Below are 22,967 nucleotides of genomic sequence, written 5' to 3' on the forward strand. Positions count from 1 at the left end.
GAAGTAAGCTGAGCAGTCGACCAATTGAAATTTTGACACAGAAATCTCGGCATCTATTGCCAATATATTGGTGATTATGTCTGCAAATTACATGTCTACAAAGTGAAGATGAATTAATGCAATTTTAGCAGATATAATTTCGATCCGCTAAATATTTGATGCTGAGCTTTGAAAATCGGTGTATGCATATAACCACATCATATCTTTTACTACGTTGAACCCAATGAGAACACGGATTATGTTGAATGAGTAATAAAGTAACAATGGCACTTGTGATGGAGAAGTGTGTTCGATATCCATTCTCTCCCAATCGCGGTGTTCGCAAAATGTGTATGTATGTCATAAGCTTGGAGCATCCAATACAAAACCAATTGGCTAAGGGTGGGAATGCCCCCAGGGTGACTTATATTGGTGCAAGGCCTTATGTGGGACTATGTCTACCCAAACGCACCTCCATCACATGTGGCGTGACTTAAGGCATAAATAGGCGTGGATTATATTTAGGCGTAGATGGCCGAAACCAAGTCTGTGTCCTCCTTTTGACCCTAGAAATACAAAGTGTTGAAATCATATGACGTGAACAAGCAATGTTGTTCTCTAGTGACAAAACGGGAGGGCAGAGGTTACTTCTTAAGTTCAGATATCCAACCCCAAAACTGGCATTTCTACCAATTTTGAGTTATAACTTAGTATAGGATATTTCTAATTCCAGGAACTCGTTTGTGTTAGACTCTGAAGATGGTAAAACCCAACCATAACTTGTAAATAACAACATGAGGTAGGTAATACACACAGTATTAAAATTTAGCGTGTTTCGGCATGCTGGCCTACGTCTATGGAGATCGAGCACTCAAAAAGATTTCAAAATTTTTACAAGATTAAATATTCTCGCCTTACCTCTTCTAAGTCTCGCTCAATCTATATTCTTTTCCCTTGGCTTATAAGCATGACTCTCTGCTCTCTCAATACTTGCATAATGAAAGAGAGAGACACGTAACTTTCATTATTATATACCATATGAGTCTCAAAATGTTGGCTGGAGCTGCACAAGTTTTCTTGCCGGCTCCAGCAGATAACCAGACAATGTACATGGTGAAAGAAGGTCAAATATCCAGTGGTTTAGTGCTGTCAAGTTCCCTTTTAGAAAGGCTGAAGACAGTGGATATCAATCCATATCGGAGTACATTGGCGTTCTCAGCAAAGTGGCGATCCATTAATTGCCAACCAGAGTTTGGGGAACTTCAGATTTCTTGGTACAAGTTCTGATGTCAACGAGGTAAGGGTCCAAGGGGCGATTTATTGTCTAAAAGAGATAATACTTCATCAAACATTGAATTGAGACTTGGGCAACCTTGTCCAGCAAAAGTTATAATGTGGAAGGTTCAGTTGTATCAACTTTTGCAGCCACAGCCATTTGTTATGTACAGCAACAGCCCAAAGCCATTACTACAGGACCCGTTTTCATAATGGTGAATACTTGAAGAAGAATTTCAGTTGTTGACATTCTGATTTGATTATTTCATAAGTTGTTTCTACAAAATTTCCCTGATTATTTTGTATTTTTCCTTTTGTGCAGTGGGAAGTCCCATGTTAAAGGAGGATTAGAGGCAAAATCTTGGGGTCTTCTTCCTTCAAACACGTCAATTTCTCATAGAGGGATCCAAAGCAAGTCCAACGTTCGCATCTTGCCCCTCGAGATTAGGCAAAAGTAGAAAAATTGAAGGGTGACATGGTTAAGAGATCACATACATATCTTCCGCAATTTAGTACCCTACCTGAAAGGGATGTGCTGTCTCAGACTAGTAAGAATAGGATCAATTATAGTGAGACTTTTATGTTTAGGGCGCCACATGGTGTATATAGTGGTACCATCGGCCCCTCGGAATATTGTAGTAACAGAAAAGATGGAACAGAGGAAAAACAACTTAACAACATTATACTGGGTCATTTCAATCACGCGGAGAGATGTAAAAGGGTTCAGGACACCGCTGATAATTGCTACTATGGCACAGAGAGAGGCAATTCCCTCTTTAATAATAACCAGATGGCTGGTCCTAGTCCAAGTGTTGGATTCACAAGTGATAGCCGTCTATCTAGTGCTTCAACTGTGAAAGGAAAGCAATCTTCTTATTGGTGTCACTCAAGCGGCGATTCTGCATGATGCATCTGATCTCAGACGCCACATGGAAAAACCTCTTTCCTTCAAAACAACAATCATTTTGATCACGGTCTTCTAAGATCCTTCAATTCTTCAACTTTAACTGCTGCACCAGGTTTGCCTTTGTCAGAAGCATCGGCGGGCTTCACTTCAACAAACTCAGTCGGTAGACCAAGTTTGACACATATGTTGTCCAACAATGAGAGTGTTGATATAAGCCCTCATTTCCTGGATGAGAATTTAAGGTTGCTTGCCTTGAGGTATGCATTAGATCCGTCTAAGCAGAAGCATCCAATCACTTCCGCTGAAATGGAGCAACAGCAAGGGAGACTATACTCTCTCTCAACAGAATTGCAGCAAAGGGGCACTACTTTAGGTTCTTTAGCAGCTGAAGAACCAGAGGAGGGACCCTACAATAACATTAACAATGGTGCTCTAGAGATCGCTGTTAAGCGCTGCAGACATGCTCTAATCATTACGTGGATGGTAATTATGAGAAGTTGGGAGGTGTGACAGGTAACACAGTTACTGTACAGTACCTCGCTGTCAACTTTGTATTATAATGGGAACAATCTCCTTCATTACTGTAACTGTTTGGCTGATCTCTCAATGCAGGTACAAAAAACTGGTGCAATTTCTCGACTCCCTCTCGTGGAATTTCGGTAGAACCTGACGTTGCATATCCACTTTCTCATGAACCTCTTACTGATAAACAGTCTTTGGCAAGGTTAGTTTTCAGAAATATTCAATAACGTCAATAAAGTCTCATCCAGAATATATTTGGAAATTCAAGTCGATTGAGATAATATATTTCACAGTATGCAATATGATAAATAAAACAAAATGCCAAATTCTCATGAAATTCTGGAACTGTAATTTTGACAGAAACTTAGGACTTAAATGTTTTAATATGATCAAGGTTGATATATTACGCCTGGAATTCTTTTTGATATATTTTCAGGAAAGAAACAAGTTAGTACCTGTGTGGAAGTGAAATGCTTTGTGGTATTCATCTCTTTTAAGTGTATACTATTTGTTTTCAGAAGTTTTTATTGGTGCTCTAGCCTTGGGGCTTCTGGGCGTTTTGTCTTTTTGGTCTTTTTGTGTCGAGCCTCTGGTTCACCTCTCGTCCTCTCATGTAGGTCAGCACCTTATAATAGGCCTATAGGTGCCAACACAGTTAGGTAGGATGTATTAGAGCATCCTGATGTAGTCCATCCTCCTCTCTGTGTATCCTTTCTCTTAGAATATTAATTCTAAAAAAAAGTGGAAGCAGAAAAAGCTCAATAAGGGCAAACATACTGACTTTTTGAAGTTCCTTAACAAGCAAGAAACAATTATCAAGCCTTTCACTGCCACTGCCACTGCACCACTCAAATTTTTAAAAGGACAACTATGCGAAGTTGCGCACCACTCACTGTTTATAGTTGTCTTGATTGAACTGTTTGGCTGATCTTATTGTTGTATATGCCATGAAGCCCCTTGATAATTTATGCACAAGAAATACATTAATAGACAGCGTAACAGAGTTCGTATCTTATTAGATCATGAAGGGTGTTTATGTCTTATATTGATTTTATTGGTTTTTTGACTTTTTGTTTTTATCGAAAGAATATAATTTTTCATTCATTATAGAAAGAACTACAACACATCCAAGATTAGGGTTTGTAGGATTCTGCATGGACACTAAGACACACTACTTGTCATTACCACCCACCTTGTTCATCCTTAGCAAGGCAGCGTGTTCAGGAAAATAATTTTCATTAAAAAAAATATATAAAAATGTTTTAAGAAAAAAAGAAGCATTTCGTGATGTACTGGATCGATATTGTGTTTTGATATCTTATCTCAAGTTGCGAAACCGCTCCCCATCACTCTGTAGTCTGTGTTGCTATTTTTTGTAGTCCAAGTGACTCAGTATTTGCACCCTTCACATTGTTCTATTGATATTTCAGCCTTGGAAGAACCGAGAACAACATTGTGATATCTGGCGAGCATGATGTATGCGGTCAGAGAGAACCAAGCTCATTCTTCCCTGGAAAGTGCTCCTCTGCGGTTAAAGCCTCAAAGACTGTTCCTTCAATATTTGACAATGGTCGTTTGGTACACGAGGACAAATCAAGTACGTTAAATCAATCTGAGAACTTGAACAGGAAAATCCCTGTGCAAAATGGCTGTCATACTTCTCAGTGGAGAGATGTCCCAAGCAAACATATTAGGGTTGGTAGCTGTACTAATGTCGAGAAGCCAACTAAGGTACTTGATGCCAGCAATGTTAATGTTCAAGTTGTAGAAATTGCTGTGAAGAGATTTGATGGAACTCACAAGGCTGAGTCTTTGAAAGAGCAGCAGATGTCAAATGCATATTCAAGCTGTTCTGCACCTGCTGTCACTGAGATAACAGTTGAGGTTAATACTGCGGGTTCCTGTACTATTGATGCTGGGACTGATAGGTTTGTGAATGATCATGTAGTTGATGAGGGTTCTGGCATTGAAAGATGCTGGTCAACTGATGATGAAGCACTGAGACCATCAGTGCTTGTCACACACTCCATTTATCCAAAGGTGGCAGATCCTCATCCTGTTTACCCATTCGATCATCGCGTGGCCTTGTAGACAATCATAGGCTTCAAAGCCCCCTTGGTCGGAAGAACGTACAAAAACGACTTCCTACAGGGGATTTGGGGTATGAAAGCATCCTCGAGGTGCAACTAACAATACTTACTATTTAGACACATCTAAACAATATTACAGCTGTCTCGTTGGATCAGGGTAATTCACCCCAAAAAACTATAAGACCAACCTTGGCCCTAACAGGCTTATGTGTTTTAAGGCTTTCTAATGGCGTACCAAAAAATCAAAAAGGAAGAAGAAGATGAAGAAGAAAAAGAAGAAGAAAAGACATCAAATAAAAGTACAATAGAAAAATAAAATAATGATATAATATAAACTATTTTGGCATCTATACACAAGAATACATAAGTAATAGTAGCTTTGTAGAGAGAGAAAGAGGCTAACAAATGGTATATCATGAGATAGCTTCAGACTTTTTAGTGCACCAATACCATAATGATCATTCCACATCTTCTGCATATTCCGAGCAACCATCTTCTCGGTAATGAGTTCTATTGGGGCAATATCTGGTGGGGAATTGAAATCCCCACACAGACCAATAGGTATATTGCACACATCAATTTTGTCCAACTTTTCGATAAGTTGTGTCATCTGAAACAGAAAAATGCAAAGTTAGTTAATTCAAGTATATTTGCTTCAATACAAAATAGTATTTATGGGCTGTGTACATTTGCTTCATTTTCAGTTCAAAAGTGTTAAGGGAGTATATCTAATGGAAATAACAGGATCTATCATTAATATTCAAGCATTCATACAGATTATCAAGCTAAACTTTTTCTTTCTTTTCCTACATCTAATGTTCAACGATATCTCTCTCATCCTATATTGTAATTATCATTTTTCGCCTCAAGATTTTGGAAAAAATAAAAATAAATAATAATTACGACTACTACTTTGTTCACAATCTTGTCATATATATCTAGTCCGTGCCTAAGATTACTCTCTCTCTCTGTCTAATAAAATAAATTGAAATCTTACAATCATTTTGGTTTGGTTATAGTCGCAATTCAAGATAATGTGTTGAAAATGCCATATGCAAAGAAAAAGATTGTTGGAGAGTAATTTCATGAACACATCAAGGGGTTTGGACTACGCCTAAGATTACATTCTCTCTCTCTCTCTCGTTATCCCAAAAAAAAACATTCACCTTGATTTTCGTCGCATTTCAAGGTAAAATGTTGAAATTGTCTCTCGACCTAATATGAATAAATATTCGCGTATGTTACGTTCGAATCAGACTCTTTACCTGATCGCAAATAAAGCTTTATTCCAAATATGTTGGCCTTCTAAAAAAAATGGGCATGCATACCATTGAGTGAGCAAGGAGATCTATCACATATACAATAACTAACCAAACTAAGCCAAATATTTCATAGAAATAGGACTAGATTCACCAAGAGAAATGACATCCTAAAAGTACATAAACAACATATCAGTGCGTCGAAGAAAATTGTTGGAGACCAACTTCTTCAACAAACACATCAATGGTTATTAGTTCGTGCCTGATATATATTACCTAATATCTCTCTATCTCTCTCAAATAAAATAAAATAAAATAAATCTTCTAATCACCTTGATCGTAGGTCGCAATTCAAGGTAATGTGTTGAAAATGTAATTCAACCTGAGATGAATAGATAATTGCAACAAAAAGTATAAATACCTCATATTTGTATTTTGAGGTTGAATTGACATTTTGTAGAAAAATACATGTATCATTTTTTCTAGAAATCAAAACTCTGATCCGTTTGTTTACATAGAAACTAGACTTCAAACTCTTTCCAACGGTATAGAGTACGGGCACGACATATGCCACTTAGTTTAGCGACATGTGTTATTTTTCAAATATAACATGTTTACCGTTCTAATTCAAATTTGAGTATCGTTTAAAATTGACGCTTTATAGAAAAACATGTGTATCTTTTTTTTCCCAAATCAAAATTTTGATCCATTTTTTGAAATAGAAAGTAGACTTCAAAATCTTTCCAAAGGTATATAGCACGATGCATGACACTAAGTATAAAGGCATATGTGAGTTTTCAATATGAGGTGTTGACTCGTTCTATCTCATATTTTGTGTGAAGTTTGAAATTGACATTTTGTAGAAAAATACATGTATCGTTTTTTCTAGAAATCAAAACTTTGATCCGTTTGTTTACATAGAAACTAGACTTCAAGTTCTTTCCAACGGTATATGGCACGAAGTATGCCACTTAGTTTAGTGACATATGTTATTTTTCAAATATAACGTGTTTACCATTCCAATTCAAATTCGAGTACCATTTAAAATTGACGTTTCGTAGAAAAACACATGTATCATTTTCGAACACACCGAGGCTCGAATATATCTGAATTTGAGAATCATCCTTATTACTTCGTACATATTAGTTTAAGAGTTTAGTTTAATGGAGCACCAATTATTCCTTTGTTCTAACTTCACTTGTTCACCATCTTCCTTGACAACATTCCCTGCCAACTTCTTCGTCCCTCACACAAACAAGAAGACTTTTTTCTATGTGAAAGCATCCAAAAAGCAATCAAAGAAGACCCTTTCACGGATTCTAACAACTGAAGCTGTTGTTCAAGGTATTGAAAGGAGAGCTCTTTTTGCAAGGTCGACTCGCCTTTGGCCCAAGTCGGTTTTAGAAGCTTTGACTGGAGCTATAACTAACAATCAATGGGAATCTGCTCTTAAGGTATATTAGCCTCATTTCGTTCCAAGCTTTTAACTTTATTCATGTTCTTCATATTTGTTTTGCCTCTTTTAGATTTTTGAACTACTATGTAAGCAAGATTGGTACGCACCAAGATGTCAAACATACACAAAACTTTTGTTATGCTTGGGAAATGTAAGCAGCCCTGGATATGCAAGTTTGCTTTATGAGAAAATGGTGGCGAGGGCTCAAGCCTTCTATTGATGTTTACACTTCCCTTGTCGTGTTTATGGTCTAAGTGGTCACTTTCGGGAGGCTTTTGGTATAGTGGATGATATGAAGTCTGCATTATCGATTGCAAAGTCGGATATTTACACATATTCGATCCTCATTAATTCTTTGTTCTAAATTTCACGCTTTGATCCGATTGGCTGGTACTTTGACGATATGTCATATCTGGGTATCGAGTGTAGCATTGTGACCTATAATACCTTGATTGATGGATATGGTAAAGCTGAGATGTTTAAACAAATGGAGAAATTACTCGATGATATGACAAAGAACAATAAATGCCTACCTGATGTTTACACAATGAACTCCTTCTTATGGGCTTATGGGAATGTTGGAGAGATCAAGGAGATGGAGAGGTGGTATGAGAAGTTTCAACTCATGGAAGTCCAAGGACATAAAGACGCGTTTAATATCTTGATCAGATCATATGGGAAAGCACGCATGCATGACAAAATGGAGAAAGTTATCGATTTTATGAAGAAAAGATTTTGCTCTCTAACAACTATAACTTTCAATATTCTTATTGAGATGTTTGGGAGGGTAGGCAACATTGTGAAAATGGAATATTACTTCCGGATGATGAAGTACAAAGGAGTAAAACCTAATGCTGTTACCTCTTGCTCTCTTGTTAATTTTTTATAGTAAAGTGAGAAACTATACAATATCAGCTTGATTTTGAGGCAAGTGGAGAACTCGATGTAGTTTTGGATGCCCCCTTTTCAATTGTGTCATCGGTGCATATGGCCAAGTAGGGAGTTGCAAAGGATGGAGGAGATGTTTGTCGAGATGAAGCGGAGGAAATGCATGCCCGATAACATCACCTTTGCTACTATGATCCAAGCCCTACCGCTTTCGAGGGTATGACTAAGTCACCAACAGCTTGGAGACCAGTTTGCTCAATAGAAAAGAGAACTCGGGTATGTTGTGTAATTTTTTTTTCCCACGAGCTTGCAACTAGCTCGTAGAAGTCACTTAAAAATTTCATTGATGTCACATCTGCTTTATCTATATATATATATATATATATATATATATATATATATATATATATATATATATATATATATATATATATGTATGCACTTTGGCTTGTGATTATCCCTGCCGTCCATGCTTTTACGTGATCATTTGAAATAACCGAGAGAAAAAGTCATGTTTCTTAGTGAGAGAAGCTCTGTCTTTCTCTCATTAGAAATAATTTAGATATTACCCATTAGGTTCCTTATTTGGTACTTAGTCTAAGGTCATCAACACCTTATCTCTTGCTTGCCATAAAAACACTTTTACTTTATTTTCAGTAAAATCGAGAGGAAGAACTACTTCTTTGCTCAATTTCAAGATCAAATGTTGTATGCGTTATTGTTGTTAATCTAACCTTTGTTCCATGGGATTTCTTGGGAGGGAATCCTAATGCTAATCCTCAAAGAAAGTTGTCGATTTAGTTGAAGTCGAAGTGGCACCTTCGTGAACAAGATCATACGCCAATGTCACCAAGCAAAAATTTGGTCGTAATGTCGATGTCAGATCTCCCTACCCCTGGATGATATGCCATGGTGAATACCCAACTATTTGCTTGCTAGAAGAGGAAGTCGATAAAGGTCTTGATTATTGTAAGTTTTCTCTAGTGGGAAGGCTTGATATGACCAACACAAAGATTGAAAATTTAAGAACAAGCTTGAAAGAGCTGTGGAAATGAAAAGGTTCAATAAAAGCTACACCTTTAGGTTGCGGATTTATCATGTTCAGGTTTGCATTGGAAGATGATTACAGAAAAGTTTGGGAATAAGGTTCATGGTTGGTAGAAAAGCAAGTGCTAAGGTTGAGCAAGTGGTCACGAAACTTCTCTCGAGAAGCAAGCCTTGAGTCACACACGCCTATTTGGATTAGATTTCCAGGCTTGGGACTGGAATATTGGGAGGTTAAGAACCTCGTGGCAATGGGGAAGGCTTTGGGTAGACCCCTATATGTTGATGAGACTACAACAGCAAGAGACCTAGGTTTCTTTGCTAGTGTAATGATCGATGTAAACTTGTCAAAACCAATTCCGGATAAAATTTGGGTAGAGTCGAAAAAGCATTCCATAGTGTTTTGGCAAAAGGTGGAAACAGTGAAGCCTCCAAATTCTGTAGGCATTGTAAAGGAGTTGGGCATTTGGTGGCAGAATGCAAATTCCTTTAAGCAAGATCTTGCACCGCAGAGAAGAAAACACCGAGGAGCAAACAAAGCAAAGGAGAAAACCTTTCTAAAAATCAAAAGAAAAAAAGCGAAAAAGAAGAACAAAAAAAGTTGATTGAAGTTAGACAAAGAGAATGTCTCTAATGAAGTAGATGCCAGCAAGCAAGCTGAAGTGCATGGTGAAGCTGTTAGTGGAGTTATGCATAATGTAGCTGAGGTGTCCAATGTCGAGCCTCGACAAATGGTAGAAGAAAATGAGCAAATCCCACCTGTGGAGGCAATCCTAGTGACTGAAACCCAACTGGTAACTGAGTATGATGAAGTACATGCAATTGAAGATGATACACTACAAAGGAATGGAGAATTCACTAGTATTGGTGATGCTTTGGTCCAAAATATTGTAGTGAGTAGCCCATCAAATCCAAAGAAGTCATACTCTGCTTGAATAACTTTGAATTACTTGGATCAAGATGAACCACCGATTCGATGCCATTGCCATTTGTTGAAGATAGAGTTCCCGATTCACCAACACAGAACAAGTCATCGATGAAATTTGCACAAATTAGTTAGAAATGACGTGCAAGATGATGTTTTGAGAACTCCTAAGACGTTTGCACGGGTTGGCGAGGAAGAACAAGAAGTACGCTTCTGGTCAACAATCTTCTACCAAGTCCCCAACACTCCCAATGAAAGTCATTTATTGGAATGAGGGGTTTTAGGAAACTGAATGCAGCAGAAAGGTGCAGAGATCTAGTAACAGCTTTCAATCCTGATATTGTTTGCAGTATAGAGCCTACGATAAAGCCTGATATAGTATTAGTTAGTTCTTTAGCTAATTCTTATTTTGACTGTAATTTTTTCCATAACGACTCTGTTGAAAAGTTGGGTAATGTATGGATACTATGGAGAAAAGGACTTCAAGTAGACTTGCTTGAAGTCCCAAATCTGCAAATTTCTGTCAAGGTTGAGGGTAATGTCATTACAGCTGTGCATGCTCATTGCCTCCACAGGGAAAGAAGAAACCTTTGGTCTGATTGTAGAGTTTATCACCACCAATTGAACCATGGCTGGTCATTGGTGATTTTAACATTGTAATGCGACAAGAGGAGAAGAAGGGTTGGTTACCACCTATTAGGATTGCAATGAGGGAATTTTATAAGGCAGTAAATCTGTGTGAACAGCAAAGGGGAATATCCTTACTCGGGCCTTAAATATACCGGACCAACAAGCGACAAAAGGCGTCAATAGGGTCTTGGGCAAGTTGGGTATGGCTTTCTTTAACTCGGCATGGGAGTCGAAATACACTGGGTGGAAGTATAGAGTTGCAAGTTGGCTTGGGTGCGATCATGCTCCCTCTTGGGGGAGCTAATATGGTTGTTCCAAAGCCTAGAAACGTTCCTTTTAGATTCAATAAAGTATGGTCCAAACATGAAGGGTTCCTAGCTCTGGTTAAGCATAGTTGGGAACAGGAAGTGATTGGCACACCAATTCATAGAGTAGCACTGAAGCTCAAGCAAGTTAAGTTCGATCTTAAAGCATGGAATTACAATGTGTTTGGTAATGGGATTATTAACAAAGTAGTCTCCAAAGAGCAGAGTGGGTTTATTCAAGGTAGAAATTCTCAAGCAAGTATTGGTTTGTCTTCTAAAATGTTCAATGAGCTAAAGATGAAAAGAAAAGGGGGTAATGTGGCTGTCAAGGCTGATATCTCCCAAGCCTATGATACCCTAAGCTGGGACTTTTTATTTGATGTTCTGAACAGCTTTGGATTTTCTAGTAAGTGGATAAATTGGATCAGAGCACTACTCAGCTCTGCAAAAATCTCTGTCCTTGTTAATGGTGGCCCTTGCGAGTTCTTTTCTGTTGGAAGAGGTCTCCGCCCCCTGTCTCCACTATTGCTTGCATTGGCAGAAGATGTGTTGAGCAGAGAGTTTAACTAAACCTTTGGTGGAGGTCAAAGGGTTTCCAGGTCCATCTCATTTACTATTTGTAGATGAGGTCATAATTTTTTGCAAAGGTACTTTAAAAGGGGTGAGGCATCTTACTCGGTTACTAGCTAGATATGAACCAGCGTCTGGTCAAGTGGTGAACAAAGCGAAGAGTAAGATCTTTATTGGTGGTATGAGTCTTGCCAAAATTCCTACAATTCAACAACCACTAGATATGCAACTGGCCAACTGGGTACAATGCCTGAAAAGTACTTAGGCGTTCTCTTGGTACAAGGGAGAGCAACGAAAGAGATAGTGGGTTTACTGTTGGGTAAAATAAAAGGTAGAATTTCAAGCTGGAAAGGGAAAATGTTGTCATTCCAAGGGAGGGTGGTACTTGTTGAATCTATATTGTCAAGCATCCCACTTTACAATATGTCAATTGGCCAACTAGTCTCATTAAGGAGTGTGAAGCAGTTATGAGAAATTTTCTATGGACCGAGAGGGAATCCAACAAACTCGAAGAAGATCACAATAGCATGGGACAAGTGCTGCAAACCCACAAAGGAAACTCGGGTTGAGAAGACTCCAAGAAGTGAACAAGGCTTTATTAATGAAGCTGGCCTGGCATATTTCAAAAGAAGACCAATCAAAAAAAATATTTCAAAAGAAGATGATGATTTTGCAAAGTTTATGAGATGTAAATATTTGACAAGGGATGGTAATGTAATTAAATATATACTCGGCCAGGACATCAATTTGGCCAGGTATTAAGTGGGCTTTGGAAGAGATTAATTGCAGATATCAGTGAAAGATTGAAAATGGTGAAAAGATAGACATTTGGCGGCATAATTGGGCAAGTAACTCTTCAGTGCAGCAAGTCATGGCTTTGACTGATGATACTTTGAAGGGTTGCAGGTCTAAGTTAGCTCAGATCATTGTTAATGGTGATTGGAAAATGCCTACTGAAGTGCAACAGGTTTTGGATCAAGCAAATGTTGCTCGGCTCCCACCCTGCTACCCCAGTGAACTTGATGAGTTGATACAGACTCCAGACATAAGGGGTAAGTTCTCTGTCGCATCAGCTTTTGAACAGATTAGAGAAAAAGAGACTCAAGTTGGATGGGATACATTGGTCTGGAATGCTAGTATACACCCTAGTACTTCTGCCACGGCATGGAAATCATTTAATAATTGTGCAGCAACTGACACTAGCATTAGAAAGAAGGGTGTTCATCTAGCCTCTAAATGTTGTTGTGGATGTAAAGAGGAAGAAGACCTGGATCACATTTTATGGCATTGTCAGTTTGCTAAGAATTTATGGAGTTGGAATGCAGAACTTTATGGGCTTGAAGACAACTTTCAAAATGCACTGGAAGCAAGGGCTAAGACAATGGGCAGGAGTCCTCTCATTAGAAAGCTATGGGATGCATGTATTGTTAATTCCATGGTTATACTATGGAAGCACCGAAACATGGTAGTCTATGACAACAAGGCGCCTGACAATGCAACCTGCAAGAGGATGGTTAGAAACAAGATACAAATGGCTTTTAGACTCTCTAAAAGCAATAGCTATCATGTCAGAGATGATACCATTCTTAGCAACTGGGTCCGCCCATAAGAACTCAATCTGCTATAGAGTATTAAGTCGCTACTGGGACTTACCTGAACAAGGTGTTGTAAAGATAAATGTTGACTGGGCTTCTAGGGGTAATCCTCGGTCTTCGGGGATTGGTGCTAGTTTCATAAATTATTTGGGTAAATTTTTGGCGATTATATGCAGAAACTGGGGATCCGGACCAACTACATAGGCGGAAGTTCTGAGCCTATTCTAGAAAGTGTGGAGCACCTTAATTGAACAAAGGTGGTCGGAAACTACGATTGAGAGTGATTCTCTTGTTTTTGCATTCTTTGCAGACGCCTATGGGAAAAACAACTTACCATGGGAGCTACCGTCTAGGTGGAACAAATGCAAAGAGAAGTTGCAAGCCATTTGGATGACAACAAAACTCTGAGAACTAAACTTCGTCAGCGGAAAAAAAGTCGCTAAGTTTGGAGCAAATCTGGATAACAATGAACATGTTAGTTGTAATAGGAAAACCTATATGGGTGAACAGATGGGAGATACCCTATCTGACCTATTATAGGTTTCTTGATTGTAGTAGCATAGTGTTGTTTTGAGGTCTGACTTGTTACTGTGGAATGTATCTATAAACATTACCCAGAAGGTGAGTTTTGTGTCAGTAGATCACAATGTATATCCTTCTTTATCTATCTATAGAAGTATTACTGCCGACTTAGCCAAAAAAAAAAGTCAGTTGGGTTTTGGAGGTTCATTAAAAAGATATTCTAGAGTAGGAATGAAATTTCCTATAGAGGGAATGCAGCTGTTACTGTACCGTGTTTAAGAAGCTGTGAATAATGATTCAAGTTTTGGACTGTTTTCCAGATTGTATAGCAAGGACCAAGTGGACGAAGAAAATGTGGAAGGTCTGGGGGCGAAGTTTATGTGGGAAATGCATGGAATAAAAACTTAGAATATCATAGTAGATTTAACCTGATTAGGCTATAAAACAAGTTAGAAGAGCCTTAGTTGGTCTGAATATTAGCTGATTTAGGTGATGATGTCGTTGTTGTTACGCGGTCGATTAATGGGTTGTGGAAAGTATCCGACATAGTCATCTCAACCATTGTTTTTCCTCCTACATAGTTTCCACTTGAGTCGGTGTGAATTGGGTTAATTTGATGTTTACTACGACAACACATTTTCTTTGCTTCGACATGGTCTCCTTGTAACACCGTGAATGATTGATTACCGAGGGTTAGTCGGGGGGATAACTTCACTAGGAAGCACAAGAAAAGGTGGATTATTCAACAATCCTCGCCATCGATCTATGCACTACAAACGAAAAGAATTGAACTCAACAAGTGACTATTAGTTGATAGAGGAGGTGAGGAATTATCCATCTCGCTATCGGTTGATAAATAGCGAGGCGACTTGTGAACACACGCCGAACAAACAAAGAAATGTTTGGGCGCCACTTGGAGTGTAGATCCCTAGTGGCTTCCCTCGACTCCATGTTTTCTTGATCTACGACTTCGCTCACACCGAAGTGTTTTGTCTTCGACTAATCTTGTTCTCCTTTAATAATATATTACTTGCGAAATTTAGTCTCATCTTGATTAAAACGGTATTGTTAATTCCATATTATAACTGTTATCATTAACTAAATGTTATTGTAGATTATAAATTGGCAAAAGAAAATCATTCACCCCTTTTATCTATATAACAAAATAGGGTGGTGTCGGACCAACCACACCTCTCCCTAACCTTTGGATTAATTTTATGACATGGAGAATCTAAAAAGATGATAGGGTGTGTGCAACTTTGTTAAGTCACTCCATAACCATTTGGTCAACAAAGGCTACATGGGCTGGGCTTTTAACATTGGGCCCTTTACACTTTGTGAATGGACACTATAACTATTTGGGATGGGCCTTTTATGTTTAGGCCTTTTACCTTTTGGGCTTTTAAGTTGGTGGACTTGGGCTGGGTTTTGCCGCCAGATCCATGGCCGTCTGACGTGGAGCGGATGCGCTGGGTCGTCCGGAAAAGCCGCCAGCGTATTTTCTTGCCGTCACGAGGGGTGGATCTTGGCGTCGGCGCGCGAAGTGATCTATGCCGCACGGCACGGATACTAGTGATAAAAAAAGAAACGTTTTTTTTTTTTTTCCTTTTTATTTATTATTCAACAACAGCCACGTGTCTAGAGATTGGTGTGAGATCTGTCTTCCAGTGGACGATTATGCCCTCACGCGCATGAAAGCAGGAGAGATTGATCGGGACTCATTCCGGATTAACACTTGTTCTCAAATTCAAAAAATGTATTTCGAACCTCTCAAATCTCACTCTCATTTCACCTTCTTTACTTCATACTTGAAAATTTCATACCGGAAATATCAGAACAAGGAGTACAATTTGGTTGAGTAGAAGAAGTTTTTGTTGAGCAGTTTTCTGATGATGAGTATGAATGTGATTTCGATAACCAAAAGGTTTTTTCTTTTTTCACTATATACTTATATTGTAGTACCTGAATTTTATTGCTATTTAGTACAATTAGTTTAATTTGAGCTATGAGAACTTTTAGTGTTGTGTTACAATGTGAGAATGTGACTTATAGTGTAGCGGAACTTATGGTCTGCAAGTAGTATTTTGTTATGAAATTATTAAAGTGTAGGCGTTTCTGATACTAGAATTATGATTTTGGCGTCAGGGGTCGTCCTCCGTGGCTAACATTGATGAATGGAAATGGAAACTTAGTTTGCTATCAAGTAGCGAACAAGACCAAGAGATAATTAGTAGATATAAAAGAGATAGAAGGGATTATGAGCAGATTTCTAATCTTGTTAAAAGGATGGGACTTTACAGGTTAGGGAAATGATTTGTGGCACTTTTTCTTATTTGGTAGTGTTTTTGAAATTGAGTTCTGATGTGCTGTTTATGTTTAGACAAAAACGTCGTCGTTTTCTTGAGAGACCACTGAAGGAGGTATCCACTGGCAACACCGTAGGGGGAGAGGAAGACCAGCTGAGTGTGTGCCTTGTTGTGAATATGAAACGTGATTACCGCTGGTATGAGTTAAATCCAACCTTTAATACTGGTAGTAGTAAAAGTAAAATAAAATATTGCCCTTGTTTATTATTCGAGCTTCCTTGTGAGGAAGCTCTTTATGGATTTACATGTGTTTCAGTAGACTCTAAAGTTTATATTATTGGAGGTCTTGACTGTGATTCTCAGCTGCCTGACGATCATCGTATTCCGTCATCGACTGTCCAGGTCATTGACACTCCCTCTTTTGGGAAGACTGTTAGTATGAGTGTGGGCACTGCAATGTACGGTGGCAAGTCTTCGGCTGCCAGGGCTGTTTTGGATGGGAAAATTTATGTATTCGGTTCTCTTGCTAAACTAACCGGGGAGCCGTGGGCGGAGGTTTTTGATCCGGCTACAAATAGGTGGGAAGGTTTACCTTATCCTTCTGAAAAGGTTATTAACCTTTCAAAGAGTAGGGTTGGTACTCCTGTAGTTTATGAAAAACGGAAGAAGATTCTTGTGTTCTATAATGGCGTATGTGAGTGTTTTTTTGATGTATCTACTCATTTATGGAAATATGATCTAACCTTGCCTATAAGAAAGGACTGCTATATGAACGGGGGTGGAAGTGTTATTGTAGATGACCGTCTATACATGTTCTGTTTGCCTCAAAAGGAATTGTATGCCTATGATCTAGTCCAGGGAGGGCAAGACTTCATTCCCGTGCATGGTTTAGAAAAGGCCGTCGAGTCAATAAATCTTCACGATCGTCGAGCAGGATACACACATATGCTTCATTTGGGAAACGGAGTGATATGCATGGTCTGGCTTGTAGGGACTTTCTCTTCCCATGATGTGAATTGTGTTGAATATTATCGTATTCACTGTTTGAAGTTTCATGTCAACGAGAGAGACGGTTTCTTGCATGCTGTTGTTGACCGCTGTGATTACTATTTCCTCAAAGGTTTTGTCGATGTCTTTGATTGCTTTGCAATGTAAGTATTCATGCCTTTGTCTTTCAATTTTGTGCCAGGTCACGTCTAATAGTTATTGTTGAATTTTAATGTCTTGTATGTGTTTCTCTTTACAGGAAAAGAGCAACTCATTCTGAAAATAGACAATTGGGTGCTATTGTTCGTTGTTCCTTGTCAGGTGGGTGTGAACTTGTTCTCTGGTTGTGGCTGGATGAAGTTATTGGAATAATATGCTTGTGGTAGTCTTACTATATAATAGTGACTGCATAAATTATCATCAGTATGGTATTTAATTTTTGCTGTTATCTATGATTTGTGGATTATTTTGTTATACGTTTTGTAGTATGGTTGTTCTCCTAAATCAATTGAAAAAAGGTCTGTCAATTTGGCATGTTATTACCTAAAATTAAGCTCTTCAAAAAATGCAAAATCTTAAATAAACTTGAGGTTCACAGCATTTGCAAAGTGGACTTTTACACAATGCAGTACTTTTTAAAGTGTATTTATAAGAAGTAATTTCATTTAACCTGACCATGTGTACTTATTATAAAAGTGCCTTTATGCAAATTGTTATATATGGTCTCGTGTTGCTTACAGGAGATCAACAAACAATGCTAAAGACAAATGGGACCTCGTGAGGTTCAGAGGCTCAGAACAATTTAGTTTTCTGTCAAATCGTTGGTGTTTTGATTAATCAAACTGTTAAGAATGTTCTAGTGTCTGAGTCATTTCGGAACTTTTCCGTTGGTTGTGGCACTCACCATTTGACGAGTTTATTGTTTATGTTTAAAAGTGTGTTTGATCTCCATATAGGTTACAAGGCATGCACGCAGAGTATATGTTGAGGGCTTTTCTTCTGTGAACCCTCAGGTTTGGTTTCGAGGTTATTGAATCTAATCTAAATTCTAAAATAAACTAGTTTTAGACTAAACAATCGCTTTGTTTTGTCTTGGTATGTGGTCTGTATCTCTTTTACACACCTGTTTTGTGTGTGTGTGTGTATTATGCAACTCGCATGTGTCTCTATATCTGACCGGAAAATAAATGAATCACTAATAAAGAAAAAGGTGTTCTACCCAGTGGGACACCTGTACTTTTGTTCTTGAGACCATGGTTTTTCACCATGCAGCGTGAGGGTTCTTTTTTATCTAGGGTATATTCTGTAAGGGTTTTCTTGTCTATTGCATAAATGAGTGTTTTAAATTTTTACTTGTTCTTTGTATCTTTTAAAAGCAGACAATTGAAACGTTCTTCAATGATTCTATTACCAGCTCTTGTAATTCAGGTCCGTTTACTCCTCCAAACTAAGCGTATACTGTTATTTTTTCCTTTTCTCATCTAAAAGTCATCAGTTGTCTTAATTTGCATCTGTGCGTGTAGGCATTGTCTGTGATGTCTACGTTGATAAAGAGAAGAAATTTGCTATTGTAGAAATGAGGTCTGAACAAGCAGCCTCTTGTGCACTAGAGCTAAATGGAAGCTTGTTTGAGGTGAGCGATTTGGCAGATTCCTATATCCGTCTTATTAGATTCTAGTTATTTTTGTGCTTATCAATGAAATTATATTGACACCATGGAAACAAGCCAGAAACTATTCTTTTAGGATAATAAACCCAAATACACCAATATAACCCTAGGCTAGACTAGCGGTCACCTTTGTGTCTGTAAAGGTACTTTCTGACCCGACCTTTTATATCTTAAAATGAAAAGTAAAATTATCAACATATGTTTAAACTAATCCACTCGGCAGAGGGGGCTGACTTCTACTTGGCATAACTGCATAAGGGAGGAAAAGCCATCTTGAAATTATATCATAAAATCCTTGATACTATTTTTGATGCAGGAGCATAAATATTGAACTAGCATGTTACTTTTTTTGGTGTTAAATTAGTAATAAGCTTCTTTATTTTTATGTTTTTCAAGTTAAATTAGGACTTAAAAAAATTTAATTAGGACTAGTGGTGGAATCCAGGAATAAGTTATGTAGTAGGTTGCTATTGGTTTCCAATTAAAAGTAGGAGTTCATCTATTATATAAAGGCGTGTAAGCCTTCATTATTATTCTATTTTTTTTCAAAAAAATTGGTAAGATCCACCGAAGTGGGTAGCCTTAACCCTGTGTGGTAACAAGTATGCCCAAAGGCTGTTCCGGTCCTTGTCAGAGGAGATGCCAACCGTCTCTTCGTTCTACGAACACAATAATTCTTATTAGTTATTATTTTGAGAAGAATTATTCTTCTAATTCTAAGATTGAAACCTAGTTTTTATGTGTTATTTTGGTTAACTTACACTGGTGTTCTTCATTGTTCTTGCTTTTGCGAATAATAATACATCAATTTCTCTGCTTGGTATGCTGTCAAAGATTTATTTACCAGTTCTTCACCGTATTATTGTGTCTTCATTTATGATTATTCTGAAAAGTAAATTGTGCTTATTTGTCAGTTGTGTGTCTAGTATGTAAGATTGTAACTATGATTTTTCATGCCTATATACTGAACTATCATCAGTTCTTCACTTATGATGCACAGATACTCCTAAAATGTCATTGCACCTGTATCGGTCGGGTACGATACTGATACGGGTACTGGATACTTCTAGGGTATTAGAATCCCTGAAATAGATCTAATCCGATAGTTCTACTCCATTGAAATGTAAATTGTTTTTGAGGCTTCAAGCTGTATTTACTTTAACATGTGTTATAATAGTTTTTTACATGTTCCTGACTAATTTTACTCAAAGAACTACTAACATAATTTTCAGAATACACATATATTTTAAAATATTCATATTAATTAGCCATACCAATAGGCCGTATCTGTATCCTAATATTTCAAAAAAGCATATCGTATCCCATACCGGTGTCGCCGTATTGGTACCCGTACCCATATCTGTTTCATCACTAATAATTAGGGAATTTTTGTTGTTGCTCAATTTTTAACTCGTTTTGGTAAATTTTATAATTGTCAAGTCTGCTAAGTTAATGGATAATGGATTAATTTTTTTATGTAGCATGACATTTGTGTTGCACAATTACTCTATTAATAAAATCCTTATGGTTATACCGAGCAATAAAAAAACACAGTTGCTATATTTAGTTTTCTATCAGGCAATGTGAATTTGTATGATTAGGTTTGTGCCACGCATAGTAAGAGGCGCTCCATGTGCCGCATGGCGATAGCAGCCTTTGCACCTTGCGTGCTCCATCCATAACGTCATGATAACACTGCTCAAAAGTTGATTTCAAAGTTACAATATATGATTTTCCGTAGGCCAAGAATTTTGAATGAGTTATTCATGTTAGACATGCGAATGAGTTTTTTATTTATTATTGGGTGAGCCGTGAGCGTAATCTCCACTTTAGGGGGATCATGTTCACCAAAACTTCCCTCTCAATTCATTGATCGCTAGTTCTCGTTATGAAAAACATGTATAATTTACAGAGAGTCGGGCTAAAGAACATTGTCCCAGCTTAGTTTGGTTTAAAATCCTCTCCTAAAATGAATTACACCACAACATGGAAACCTATTCTTTATATATAAAACTACAGTACTGCTCTTGTGTCCTGACTTGGGTCTGTCCCGAGTCGGTCGGGTGATTTTATCAAATCGATGCTTCCTCTAGGCTACCTCTCATGACTTTATTCCCTTCACGACTTTCTGGGGTATATGATCTGAGGATGGGATTCTCAGTCACAGGTTCATGGATTGTTTTACTTGATTTAGGACGTCAAAGATGCTCTTAGGTATAAGCAGTGGTCGCACATGGAGGGTGTCCCTAGATGTTATTTGGCCATTGAGCTCTGGTGCTGTTTGTTCTGTTATCCTTGTCATGATAGTGCTTAGTTTTCATTGGGAAAAGGTGTTGAGGCTGCACTCAGTAATCTTTACTGCCTGGTGGTGCCTTCTACTGGGTTTTATTTTCACTCTTCTGTGTTCTTTTTTTTTCGAAAGTATTGAGAAGTGGAAGATATCCATGTCGTTTTGCTTATTATTGGAGTGGAACTTTACCTAGTTTTAGGTCATGAAAACTTAAGCATAGCTGATCCATTGGCTTTCTGCTGATTCAATACATTTATGGCGTAAGAGATTGGCCAGAAGACATTTCTCTTTCGTTAATACAAGGCACTGTGTACGTTTCATGTTTTGTTCTCTGGTGGTCTGGTGGAGGATATCTTATCTTATATATGGCATATTATGCCCAGAAGACATTTCTCTTTCGTTGATACAAGACAGTGTACGTTTCATGTTTTGTTCTCTGGTGGAGGATACCTCATCTTATATGGCATACGTGGCACAAAGCCATAGCTTGCTGATCCATGGGTCAACCATGGATAACGGAACATCTACATGGTAGATATTCTTCACTAATTTTCTGCTTCCATATACTTATAAAATGAATTGTGTCTTGCGCTAGTACAGTGAAGTTTTGATGCTTTACTAAAACCTGTAAATGGAAAAACATGAAAGAGAGTGGAAAAAGTGAAAGAAAAACTCATGTTGCCTTGTGCTTCACTCGCAACACACTTGCTTCCTAATTCATGGCTCTATTTCATCATGTTATAGGAGTTTGGAACTATTTTAAGGCTGAATCTGTTTGAGGCATAGCTCATACAAAACAGCTTATCTATTCAATAGAAGTATACAACGCTAGAACAGTACTTGATGCATAATTGTTTCAAGAGTTTCCCACATTAATATTTGCTCACTGGATGTTTTATTTAGGTGCTCATTTGATTGATCTTTCATTTGAACAGGGTGCTGAACTGAAGATTCGGAGACCTACTGATTACAACTGTAAAAAGGACCCGACTTTTGAATTTACAGAACATCCGTATCAAATGACCCATCCTCGAAGTTATGTAAGTATTACTTTGTAATAATACTCATTATGTATATTTACTATAGTAATATTACTATTATCTTTCATCATGATTTGGAAAGTTTACTGAATTTTTGTTATTGTTGTGTATGGTTTTGTAGTGGCAGAGGGGGGGAAGGGGACACTCGTTGATGCGCTCGCTGAGTGAGAAAGGCCCTGCACCTGCCATGTAAAAACCGGAAAAAATAAAGAACGATCTAGTCTTTTGGTTAAGGATAATGAAGAAATAATTGTTGCTACTGAATCATAATTAGCTTTCCTATATTAAATTATTCTAAAAAATATTTGCCACTACAGAGCTAAGATATATGAATATAATATTTGATTATTTGTCCAAATTTCTTGCAAAGTGAAAACCTCACTGCCTTTGATTAAACTTTTTTACATTTTTTAGTTGCTTAATAATAAAAGTTTGATAGAAGTTTTGTGAGAATGTCTATTAAAACAAAGACCATAATGAAACTACTTGAATAGCAATGTATTATCCATCATACGAAAATAAATACGCTAAGTACAATTTTAAATATAAAACTATACTTGTGGAGACATTCGAGTAAATAATACAATTAAACTATAAATAATACAACTAAGCTTTGAGGATGTATGGTTCAATGCATTTGCATCCAATTTTCTATTTCCCATTAATAAGTTTTTGAGATTAGTTAACTACTTTTGTATTCAGTTTTCG

The 22,967-nt window shown here is 37.6% G+C and overlaps 3 protein-coding genes and 1 non-coding gene across 4 annotated transcripts in view; 3 read left to right on the forward strand and 1 right to left on the reverse strand.

Annotated features, from left to right (window-relative positions):
• The window catches only part of LOC147479469 (uncharacterized), a 51,042-nt gene extending 28,438 nt beyond the window's left edge, over positions 1-22,604 (forward strand). Inside the window, exons 4-5 of the mRNA XM_086578324.1 lie at positions 22,155-22,259; positions 22,381-22,604. Coding sequence (XP_086434450.1) covers positions 22,155-22,259; positions 22,381-22,452 — 177 coding nt within the window. The 3' untranslated portion in view covers positions 22,453-22,604. The remainder of the gene's footprint in view (positions 1-22,154; positions 22,260-22,380) is intronic.
• Positions 1,730-4,928, forward strand: LOC147479471 (uncharacterized). The gene is made up of 5 exons (XM_086576138.1): positions 1,730-2,107; positions 2,177-2,534; positions 2,612-2,674; positions 2,774-2,885; positions 4,114-4,928. The coding sequence occupies exons 1-5, from the start codon at positions 1,730-1,732 to the stop codon at positions 4,772-4,774; spliced, it is 1,572 nt and encodes a 523-aa protein (XP_086432264.1). The 3' UTR covers positions 4,775-4,928.
• LOC147479472 (putative F-box/kelch-repeat protein At2g29800) lies at positions 15,643-18,938 on the forward strand. The gene is made up of 7 exons (XM_086576148.1): positions 15,643-15,891; positions 16,113-17,424; positions 17,520-17,581; positions 18,001-18,037; positions 18,533-18,539; positions 18,640-18,688; positions 18,784-18,938. The coding sequence occupies exons 2-7, from the start codon at positions 16,277-16,279 to the stop codon at positions 18,936-18,938; spliced, it is 1,458 nt and encodes a 485-aa protein (XP_086432274.1). The 5' UTR covers positions 15,643-15,891; positions 16,113-16,276.
• On the reverse strand, positions 19,476-19,598 carry LOC147479473 (U6atac minor spliceosomal RNA). The gene has a single exon (XR_015207150.1). It is a non-coding gene; the product is annotated as a U6atac minor spliceosomal RNA (small nuclear RNA).
• Positions 22,605-22,967: the final 363 nt, after the last annotated feature.

The sequence above is a fragment of the Coptis chinensis genome, chromosome 8 (genome assembly GCF_015680905.1).
Source record: "Coptis chinensis isolate HL-2020 chromosome 8, ASM1568090v1, whole genome shotgun sequence".
Lineage (NCBI taxonomy): Eukaryota > Viridiplantae > Streptophyta > Magnoliopsida > Ranunculales > Ranunculaceae > Coptis > Coptis chinensis.

Excerpts from the sequence above, each read along its gene's own strand:
- LOC147479471 (XM_086576138.1), top strand. The coding sequence starts at position 1,730 with ATGGTTAAGAGATCACATACATATCTTCCGCAATTTAGTACCCTACCT. Across the intron at positions 2,108-2,176 it reads GTCTATCTAGTGCTTCAACT|ACGCCACATGGAAAAACCTC; the intron begins GTGAAAGGAAAG and ends ATCTGATCTCAG. Across the intron at positions 2,535-2,611 it reads GCAAAGGGGCACTACTTTAG|CGCTGCAGACATGCTCTAAT; the intron begins GTTCTTTAGCAG and ends ATCGCTGTTAAG.
- LOC147479472 (XM_086576148.1), top strand. The coding sequence starts at position 16,277 with ATGATTTGTGGCACTTTTTCTTATTTGGTAGTGTTTTTGAAATTGAGT. Across the intron at positions 17,582-18,000 it reads TGTTCGTTGTTCCTTGTCAG|GAGATCAACAAACAATGCTA; the intron begins GTGGGTGTGAAC and ends TGTTGCTTACAG. Across the intron at positions 18,689-18,783 it reads TACCAGCTCTTGTAATTCAG|GCATTGTCTGTGATGTCTAC; the intron begins GTCCGTTTACTC and ends CTGTGCGTGTAG.